Source organism: Lupinus angustifolius, unplaced genomic scaffold, assembly GCF_001865875.1.
Source record: "Lupinus angustifolius cultivar Tanjil unplaced genomic scaffold, LupAngTanjil_v1.0 Scaffold_66_164, whole genome shotgun sequence".
In the NCBI taxonomy this organism is placed as follows: domain Eukaryota; kingdom Viridiplantae; phylum Streptophyta; class Magnoliopsida; order Fabales; family Fabaceae; genus Lupinus; species Lupinus angustifolius.
Window position 1 is genome coordinate 1 of NW_017723361.1, and position 11,118 is coordinate 11,118.

General features: G+C 31.9%; 1 protein-coding gene across 2 annotated transcripts; it reads right to left on the reverse strand.

Annotated features, from left to right (window-relative positions):
* Positions 1-7,125: 7,125 nt before the first annotated feature.
* Positions 7,126-10,203, reverse strand: LOC109339315 (zinc finger protein JACKDAW-like). Of its 2 annotated transcripts, XM_019576729.1 has the most exons (4): positions 9,610-10,202; positions 9,079-9,475; positions 7,843-8,255; positions 7,126-7,806 (listed from the first exon to the last, which is right to left on the reverse strand). In XM_019576729.1, exons 1-4 carry the CDS (start codon positions 9,746-9,748, stop codon positions 7,235-7,237), a joined length of 1,521 nt encoding a protein of 506 aa, XP_019432274.1. In that variant the 5' UTR covers positions 9,749-10,202; the 3' UTR covers positions 7,126-7,234. The 2 variants fall into 2 exon arrangements, with proteins under 2 accessions (XP_019432274.1, XP_019432273.1); XM_019576728.1 differs by having other exon boundaries at positions 7,126-8,255; positions 9,610-10,203.
* Positions 10,204-11,118: the final 915 nt, after the last annotated feature.

Genomic DNA, 11,118 nt, shown 5'->3' on the forward strand with positions numbered 1-11,118 from the left:
TAGAAGTATATAATGCTCTTTGTAAAAGTCTTTGAAACACTTAAAGCAACTTTGCACAATTAACTTGAAAGTTTAAGAACAAGTTGCAAAAGGTTCAAAGATAAATTCTAAGAAAAAGTGTGAGAGCTTTTAAGAGTTGAGAGAAAATTGTACGAAAGTTGTGTGTTATTCCCTTGTTGTTTTGTGTGAAATATAGAGTTTACAAACACCCTTTGAAGGTTTCTGAAAGTGTATGAGTTGTTTGGAGTGAAGAGATTTCGTTTGGAGTGAAAACCTTTCACTTTGAAATCTGAAAAACACTTCAACAGCTCTCAGTAATGGGTTACTCAAACTTTCTGTCCACTTGAAATTTGAATTTTACATTGAGTAATCGGTTACTCACTTTGATTAATCGGTTACTCAAACTCTCTGTCCAACAGATGCTTAAAAATTATTTTGAGTAATCGGTTACTCAGCTTTCAAAAATCAGTTTTTCAGTTGGATAACTCTTTTCTCACACATGTAACCTGTTACTCAATGAAGTAACCTGTTACACACTATTTTTGAAAAATGTTTTAAGTCTTTTAAAAGTGTCTCACATTTTCTAAAAAATAGTTTGAGCAATTATACTTGTATATACTTAAGAGTTTAGGATAGAAGTACTTACAAAGACTTAATCTAATGTCTTGAAGCTTTATCTTCATTTGTCTTCATAAGTCATCTTCCTTTTCTTCTTTTTGGTGATGTTGGTGTCTTCATCAAAACCGTGCCATGGTCAGGAGCAAGATCTTCTTCACACAATGGAGAGTGGACTTGGAATATTCATTGGAGGAAAAACTTATTTGCGTAGGAGGAAGATGTAACAAGAAGCCTTTATCATCTAATCCAGAACCACTCTTGCAAAAGTGATGTTGGTGATAGATGGAGATGGAACCTTGATAAGTCGGGATGCTACATAGTGAAATCAGCTTACTTGGCTCATTTGAATGCAAGTGTGATGGAGCCAGTAATGTTCTTATTTTATGTTGGATAAATTGTGCGCATTCAAAAGTGTGTTGTTTAATGTGGAAAGTTATCAGAGGTAGGGTAGCAACAAAAGTGGAGCTTCATAAGAGAAATATTATGGGGGTGAATGATTTGAAGTGTGATCTGTGCTTGTTGCATGATGAACATTTAGAGCATCTTTTCCTTTCTTGCCCTTTTGTCTCTAATGTGTGGAAATGATTTTATTCTTGGCTTCAAATTCATATTACTTTGCCGGATTCGATTGTGGAATCGCTTAAGACTCATGATTCCCTTTGTAAGATTAGTAAAGGAAAATCGATGTGGAGAATGTTGTGGTTTGCTGTTATTTGGTCGATTTGGAAGTTAAGAAATGACGTTATTTTTAGGGGGGACAAAGTTAGTTTTACTCATATTATGAATTCGATTGAAGTTAGATCTTGGTTGTGGATTTAAAGAAACATAGGATCTAAGTTGTACACTTTTGCCCAATGATGTATTGATCCTTACACTTGTAGTGATCTTCTTTGTAAGTTGTAATTGGGTTGGCACCCCTTGTGCATATTTCTAATATATTTGCTTATAAAAAAAAATCACATGGCACAAGCAAGAGCAATGCTATAGAAACCGGACAACAGTTACAACCCTAGATCTTAATTAGTATATATTATCTCAGGTACTTACATTTTCAAGACTCTTTCGAAGATCAAATGTTTTTGTCGCCAAAATAAACATAATTAATTGAAAATATGAAATCATCAGTTAATTAAGCAAAAAGAGAAGATGAATAATTAACGACAATTTTAAAAAAACAAGGGTATCTTTTTTAATTTATGGGAACTACCAAAATCCTCTTATAAAAAAGATTATCTCATTCTTTGTCTCGAGCCAATGACATATTATTACATGAATAAAAGAAATTTTTTAAAAACATAAAGTAACATTCTGAGTGATTCAAAACAAGGAATGAAACATCATTCGAAATATATGATCTCTATCTAGTATGCACCATGCCTGAAATCCCTTTTGATGATTAACAAATAATGAGATTAGATCGATCACCAAGACATTGTCAAAACAAAATGACAGCATTATATTTCCTAGGTTTTTTTATTTTCGTAACATTTGTTGAGGAAACATAGGGTTCACATAGCTATGTTTTGTGCTTTCTAAATCCTTGTTGGAGTTCCAAACATTTTCCTCCCACATTCCTAAGATTTTACCTATTCTGTTAGGTTATATTTTCCACGATTTAAAAACAATATGGAAAAATCACACTCCCTCTTACCTCCATTCTATATTGTAATCTTTTAACGTTATTTTCCTTCTTCTTTCATGTTTTTCAAATCTTTGATATTTTAGAAATGCAATAAATTTATATATACTTTATTTTTAAATTGTTCTCTTACTTATAATTCATTGTTGATAATCTATTTCTTCATTCCTTTTTAATATAATTCTCAGTTGGATTAAATTGAGCTTATTAAAGTTAAGTTGTATATACAAGTTTTATATATTTAATAATTTTTAAGCTACATGTATAATGGTAGACATTAAAAGATATGAAAGGGAGAGAGAAAATATAATATTTTGAATCACTTTCTACTAGATATAGTGATAAAAGTATCAAATACCACAAAATTAAGTATTGGAGTGTATCTCAAATTTTTATCGGCAATAACTTTCAAGATTTCCATTTGTAAAATAAATCACTTAATTTTATATTTCTATACCAAATTTTCAGGATACTTTTTATTCTCAAGGAGTATTCACCTATCGTCGATGTCTTCTTTAATCTTCATACGAAACAATAAAAGATGGGTTGACTCAGTCCATAGTTATTCTTGTTTTTTTCTTCCCTTGTCTAAGCATCTCCGTTGGAGGAGAGACTATTTTCTATGAGTAGTTGAAGAGAATCTTTGCCTTTGATTTTATAAAATCTAACTTTGTCCATGGACGTTATATAAAATCTAATTCGAAGGATGTTATATATATAAACAAGTTAAACAAGTGGTATTAAAATATTCTCTCACATATATGTTGTGTTAATAATTAAGTGTATAATAAAACAAGTTAAACAAGTTTATGATATAAATTAGTCCGTACAATTAATTAATGAGATAATATTTTAATATGGGAAAATGATGTATTAACATCGTTTAATTTTTGTAGATAGGAATATCACTTGTTCTCCTACTTTTTAATCTCTTTTTTTAATAAAGTTCATTGCTGTTAAAAAAACGAGGTATTAACATATTCCTTGATCTATAATCGACTCATGAACTTAGTACTCTAGTTCAATAACTATAATTCCAAAATTAGGCATAAAAAGTATTTTCTAAGTTTTGTTCTATTAAAATTGTAGCGACGTTTCCAAATCATTGGAAGGAAGTTGAAATTTTGTTCCCCTTTCCAAATTTGTGTAACAGGTAATAATAAAAAATGGGTCATCACATGAGAAATTTCTCCTCAGTAAGTCAAGTCGAGAGCCATTGATTACATTGATCCAAATAACCTTTTAGGTTGTTTGTATTTTTTATGTTATACACATATACCTTTATTTATCCACCTTGTAAAAATAATCATTATTTATTTGTCCACATTCAAGTTCCATGTGCTTTCCAACTCTTTGGGGGTGGCTTTTTACATTTATTATAAAGGTTTGTATTCTTGCCTAGACATTGAATATGTACACTTGTATTTTGACACACATACATGCCTTATATCACGGCATTAGAGATTATCATAGAATATGAGGAATATGTTTTGTTAGTGTTGACTTTGTATCATATTTGGTATGAGCAATATAAAACCTTGATTCTTCCTAATATTGTGACTTAGACACTTGAGAGGCTAACTTTTAATAGTTTTTAACCAACAACATTTGGTTTACTTGTTTTCAAGATTAGATACAGTTTTGTGATCTACAGAAGTCTAGAACCTAATATGGAGTATACTTTAGGCATACCCTAGTACCCCACTCTAGAATTATGGCCTTTAGATATTCCAAAAACCTTGTAAGATGTACCTCATGCATGATAAACATACCATTTTTATCCCTTTGGAACTCTATTATTTTCAACAATAGTAGTTGTGATTTGGTTGCTTTGTTGGATTTATTAAAAGTTAGAACCTTGATCTTGTTCATGTTAAACATGGCACCACATCTTGACTATAAAGGTTGAAGAAGAAGCACAGTGAAGAAAGAAAGAAAATGAATGAAAAGGGAGCTCAGCAATGTATTATTTCTGTGTATTCTCTTGATTAATTACTCAAAGGAAGGAACAACCCATTTATAGCAATCTAAGTTGGTTGGACTAACTAACATAACAACCAAACTTAAAACTGAAATCTAAAAATAGAAATTAGTGAAATGGGCTTAAAGAAGAAAATGAAAAACAGACCCGTTAAACAATTAACAAAAAAAAAGAACTCAATGTAAAGAAAGGATGGGAGGATTATTTGAGCTTGTCATTGTCTTCATGAAGTTGAATGCTATGAAGAACCTTCTTTTCTTTATCTTCTTCCTTGGATCTTAACAGTTCAACACTTTAGGATAACACCATATCCCCTTTTCAGACCGGTGTATGGTTCCTTTACAATGCATAAGAATAGTTCCTAATGGGACAATATTGGTTTATGATGTAATGGTTGAGCACCCAATTAAGCTCCTAATAATAAAATGCTCAGCCTACAAAATATATTCTATTATGTCATATGTTTGATATGAAATGCTAAGATAGGGTGAACTGTCCAAGAACAAATACATCGGTTATTCTAGCATTCTTAAATTTTAAGAACACGTTTCTTGTCTCATCATTGTTGAGCATGTTCTTATTTAAAGAATAATGGCTTGTACAAAAACATTTCCTGGGCAAAAAATGTGGCTCCTATTGTATGGAGAAATCCGAGTTAGGGGTAAAGAAAATGTGAATAATTCTTAAAATAAAAAAGTGCAGATATATCGTGTCAGTCAAACGAAATAAATGGTGATTCACATGTATGTAGAGTAAACAAATTGATTTTCTAAACTCATAAATGAATGTAAAATACTGTAAAATAATGGCTTAATCTCTTACAGCTAGTGAGAGTGTAGTATCCGGTAATAATTCACGGTTTTAGACTATGATTTGCATTGATTTCGGAGATGGTCTAAATTGGGAGCAGTCAAGGAAATACTTTACAGTTACAGTGCAGAGAAAAAGCAGCAACCACGAACTGTCAAACAATGTAGTGTCACTCAATGTTCCATGCAAAAACAAGTCAAATAAGTTTGACCACAACTTATTTAGTGTTTATATTCAACCTTGATTATTAGGAAAGTGCTCTACACTTGAGATATAATATCATATTAAATGATCCAATATTTATGCATTATTACTAGAAAGACTTATACATAATTGATATATCATTTATTTATATTACTTATATGAATTTTATTTTTGCACATGCTATCAGATATGATTGATTAAAAAATATTTAATAACTAAATTTTTAACTAAAATATATTTTCTTCAACTAATCACAATTAAAAATATATGAAATGATGAGATAATATATACTCTACATCAATGTATACATATTACTATTGGGAAATATTTATAATAAGAAATATAATAAATAGGACAAAAAAAAATACACGTATCAACACAAAAACAAAAAGGTAATAATAAAAAAAAGAAAAGGGATGGTGACTCAAATTACTAGGACAGAATTTGTTAGGTATAGATACTAGCAGTGTAGCACTTGACAAATCAAACGGCTTAAAGGGAAACTTTCACTGTTTAACCATCGGTAGCTGAAGCCTTTCACTTTGTCATAGTTGTAAGGGAATCAGGTCTTACCAAAAAGCTACTCTGGTACCTAGATTCAGGCTACTTAACAAGTACTATACTATGCACCAATTCATATCACCTAAAAGGTATCATCAATCTCCTGAAACTCCCATCAATTATTATTTAAATAGATAAACAAAAAGTTAGAAAAGCAGGCAAATATAAATCAAAATGAGAAATAATTTTTACATTAGGGTATGCTGTCAAAGCATTCATGTTACCTATTTTTACATCAAAAATATATTTTCAGGTTCAATATCTACAATAAACTCAATAACATTTATGAATTAAGAAACTTAATAACATTTGACACATGAGTTGTTCCACCAATAAGGCAAACACATAAGTGTAAATCACCACAAACAAACGCTCATTTCTTTCACCATTTTCATAAAAAAAACTTAATATCTCCCCCTTTTAAATATTTTTTTATAGAAAAGCAAGAAAGACTTTTGCTACGAAACGAAGTAGTAAATGATAATAAGTATGGTTTCACTATAAAAACTCATGAGATAAAGAAGTTACAAAATGATATTCCTTCCATTTGAAGATGTTTTTCTTCATATTTTAGTCCTTTTCATTTTGTTTCAAATATCTCCACATTTTAAAAACCAAAACATCAATTATATTTTTTCTCAATATACCCATTTTATTACATCCTTTTTTTCATCTTTTATTACTCTTTCACTTTTAAATATCCTAACAAAAATAATGATTAAATGAGGGTATAACAAATTTTGGAATAGAAGGGTTAATATATTTGAATTCTCAAGTATCACTCAAAGATAAGATGGTAAATTGTTTTTTTCTTACTATAATGGTTGACAGGTAAACGGATTTTAGGGTCAACAACAATAGTACGTCGTAATACGTAGCTTTCAACTTTTAACTTCGAATTCTCAATGTCTTAATTTCTAATTCCTTTCATTATTTTATAACCTCGATCTCCACTCAAAGGAAGAGCCCATAAACGATAACAAGGCTAAGACACATGATAAAACAACAACAACAACAATTAGGTCAACATGCATGACTAGATGTATTCTATTAATTCCTTCAGTCACCTCAGATATGCAGTGGGTCCCACAGTAGTTTATGAACCACTCACAACATTGATCAAATACATTATACAATAGTCTTAGCATAATGAACTTTGCGTGATAGTTTTAAACCGAATCCCCGACTACCATTATAAATATTGATATGTCAAGATTTTGAGAGTAATTGAAATTGTATCATGATGATAATCATGGCTTCATCGATCCTATTTGTTCGTAATTAATCAAAATGTAAAGGTTCTAAAGTTTTCAAAATGGTGAGTGCAATTTAAAACAAATGCATTAAATCTTCAAGTTTCATGTTATTTTACAATGTCCATAATAACCATAACACATGACATTACTTAGGAGTCAAAGACTTCACTGATTGCCTGTGAATTGGGTTAACCCCATTGGTGAGCCTAATGAAGCAAACTTTGCTAGCTCTTGAGGTAAAAATTGAGGACCTGCTCCTCCACCTCCTCCACTCACACCAAGAAAATCTCTTGTCAAATTATGCTCAGCGGAGTTTGAACCAGAAAGAATCTTCAATTTCATTGACTCACTTTGGTTGGTTTGCATCATAAGCTGGTCAAAACTGTTTGATGAATGACTCAATGAGCTAAAATTAGCAGCATTTCCCAACATGGCTACAGCACTGCTAGTTGAAGCAAAATTCTCTTGTTGGGAGGAAGAAGAGGTCATTACTCCAAAACTGCCATTGAAGATTGAAGGGTTGGTGTTACTTCTGATGGAACCCATTTGAGCTGCTTTTTGAAGAAGTGCAGTGGCTGACATAGGTGAAGCTGGCTTACTTGATTGCTTGTTTTGGCCATCAGAGTAAATAGATGCCAAATCTGAATTCCCACTACTTTCTACCCTTTTCCCAATAGGTAGTGATGATAGGGAAAGATTTGCAGTGGTTGAATTTGTAACAGGTACTCCATAATTAGACATCATTGGAGAATTAGAGCCAATCAATGCATTATTATTTGCATGTGCCATTTGCATAATCTCAGGCAAACCTGAAGATACATAAAGACCAGAGTTCTGACCCATATCACTGGGATTATTGTTATTATTATTAGTATTATTCATCTGATGATGATTTCCTTGATTCAACCAAAGTGACAAGCTTGGTCTTTGTTGATCTTCACCCATTCCAATTCCATTAAAATGGAGTTGAAAATCATGTGGGACAAATTGTGGAATGCCAGCTACATTTTGATGAAGTGATCCATCACCACCAATTAGTCCATGTGCCAAACCTTGCTGTGAGTGCATCATAGAACTTTCTTCGTTCTTGAAATTCAGATTTGTTGAGGTAGTAACTGAGGTGAGCCTTGCACTCTCTTCTGCCAAAGCATCGCAGAAAGCCCTGTGGGTAATGAAACTGTCTTTCCTGTTCAGAACTCAAACACAAAACCACACATCAATTACCTCATCCTTGAAACCACTTCAAAAAAATTGAAGTTTAATATTTATGGACTTCAATCTTTATGTAATTTTCACTTATCATATGTCGTGTATTCTCTTGTACCTATAGTACATATCTGATAATATTATTTTTGCTTATAAACAGGATTATTATTTAATAGATTAAACTCAAAATATATATAACTAAGAAGCATTAAATTCCCAACCTAAAATAATGCTCATAAACCCAAGAAACCTCGTACATCTTACATGTGTAGTATATATAAGCATTTATTTCATTAACAGAAATCACAAAAACAAATGAGTATTTATAGCACGTTATTTTGACAACGAAACTTTGACTACATGTAAGTGTCCTTTGGTTTTTGGGATGTGTATAGAAATAAAAAATGAAAAGTAAGAAATAAAAACAATTTACTTCATAGAAAGAGAAGTTGTAAAATTTAAGATGTTCAAATAAAACAACTAAATTTATATCGGGACATTTTCTCTGCTGTGTGTTCATTACACAATGGTTAAGGAATCAAGTAATGGTAAATTTCTACGGGTCAGACTAAATATGTAACTTCATAGTGTATTAAATGTGTCATTTTCCAATTAAAACATAACATTTTTTGATTAAACAGAAAATGGAGTGTGATGATGCATAAGACCGTTTGTACCACCTAATAATTTCTCTGTCCATAGCCACATAATAGAAAATCCAATTTAGGATGGTCTCTTAACTGCTACAAGCATGTGAGCATTCTCAGTTTCATACCAAAATGGAGTATATATGTTAATTATACCTGGAAAAGAGGGTGCCACAGTCACATTTGTATTCTCTAGTGCCACAAGTTTTGGTGTGAGCCTTCCAATCAGATTGAACAGCATATTTCTTAGCACATTTCTCACACTTCCACTTCTTCTCGCCATGCTTTCTGCTGAAGTGCTTTTTTATACCGGTGAGATCACCGAGCGCCCGTGACGGATCGTGGTGGACGCAGGTCTTCTCCGGGCAGATGTAGACCTTCTTCCGCACCTCCTTGTTGGACCTTTGACGTAGCTTCCATGGAAGGTTGTGACCCCTTCTATGAAGTTGAAGATTCTGGTCTCTTTGAAACCCTTTGTTACATATTTCACATATGAATCTGTTAGTGGCCATAAGGGTCTTGGGAGAAAGAGCAATGACCTCAGCATCTGGATCTGTAATTTAACATACAAAGAATAACAATATTAAAAAAAATTCATCACAATTTTAGAAGTAGAAAAGGAGAAGAAAAGGTAGAATGAAAAGTGCTTTGAAGTGTTAATGTTTTAAGAAAAGAATGATAATTAACCTGGTGTTCCTGGTAGATTTCTCTTCTTCTTGGGGAGAGGAGGTTGATTGGGTTTAGGGTTAGGGTTTGTGTTTTGCTCTTGAGAAAACCCTCCAATAGAAGAACTGGTGGATAGGGAAAAGGGGTAACCTTGCATCATTTGAGTATTGGAAAATAGGTGAAGGAGTTATATTGGAGTGATTGTAGCTAACAAAAGAAGTAAGCACAAGCAAACAGCAAAGTTTCAAACGGTTCCAGATGGTACAACACAAGGAAGAAAACAATGGTTTTGGATTAGCAAAAGCCAAGAAGTGAACTTAAAATTCTTTTGGAGGCTACCCAAATTCTTTAAAGAGACTCTGGCTAACTATGCCAAAAGACAAGAAAAAGCCATAAACGAAAACTTGAATCGAACCAAAAATATTTAAAGCCTGAAAAAGATAAACTATATACTAATGCAAGAACTTCCAACTCATGATCTGGTTTCACGTTTGCTTGATTTCATTTCTGATAAAACCAAAAGACTCATATATAAGATAAAATATAAGATGGTTATAGATAATATTTCCGGTCACTCTTTCTCTGTCTGTTGCTGCCTTTGTTTGGGGTTACGCCTAGTCTATTTCTTCATCTTATTTACTGGCATCCTCAAAGACGGTGAACCATATATTTTGGTGGGCCACCACACGCACATTTCTCACTCTTTCACGGTCACACACAGACAAATAAAAACAGACACAACCCACACGCACAATTGTGGAATAGTGTGTCTTGTGTTTAAGGGAGCCTTTTTGCCTAGTAAACAAGAAATTTGAATGTGCATGTCTGCAGAGAATTTTTTAATTTTTAATTTTTTTATTTTTACTTGAAGTTGATTATTAATCCATCAAAAACTAATCTTTTTATAGGAAAATAATTGAAAGTGTATTGTTTAGAGTTTGATTTAGGACACTTGCACTATATTTCTGGTAGTTCTGTAAACTGAACTGATTTTAATGGTCAAACTAATCCACTTTTAGGTAACTATTAAAATAATAAACTTTATCTTTACTAATAAAATGTTTTTGATATGTAAGAATCAAATATTTGTTAATATATTTAAATTTCAATATTTTATGAACTATGTCTCAGGTTATTGTCGTGAGAATTATCTGTGTTGTTGTTGAGCATATTTTGAGCACAAACTCCAATTGTTTGCATAAAAAGCCGAAGTTTACTTTTGAAAAGGCATTTGAAGTATTAGCTTTTCGTAGAAATGAATATAATAATTAGTATGATGAATATCTCGAGAGGTGAATAGTAACACTACTACTAGTAGGAGTAGACTAATAGAAAAAGTAACGAGGGTTGTGCTTGACTTGTAGTGTTGTGCATGGAATCGGTAGCAAATCAAGGGTTAAAAAAACATACTGGGGTTGATTCATTTTCAGAACGAGAGGTAACAGAAAAAGTGAGTTACCTTTATTAGAGCCTTTATCAATAGTAGAATGATTATGCTATAATTACACCGATGAAAAATCCCTTTTTAGC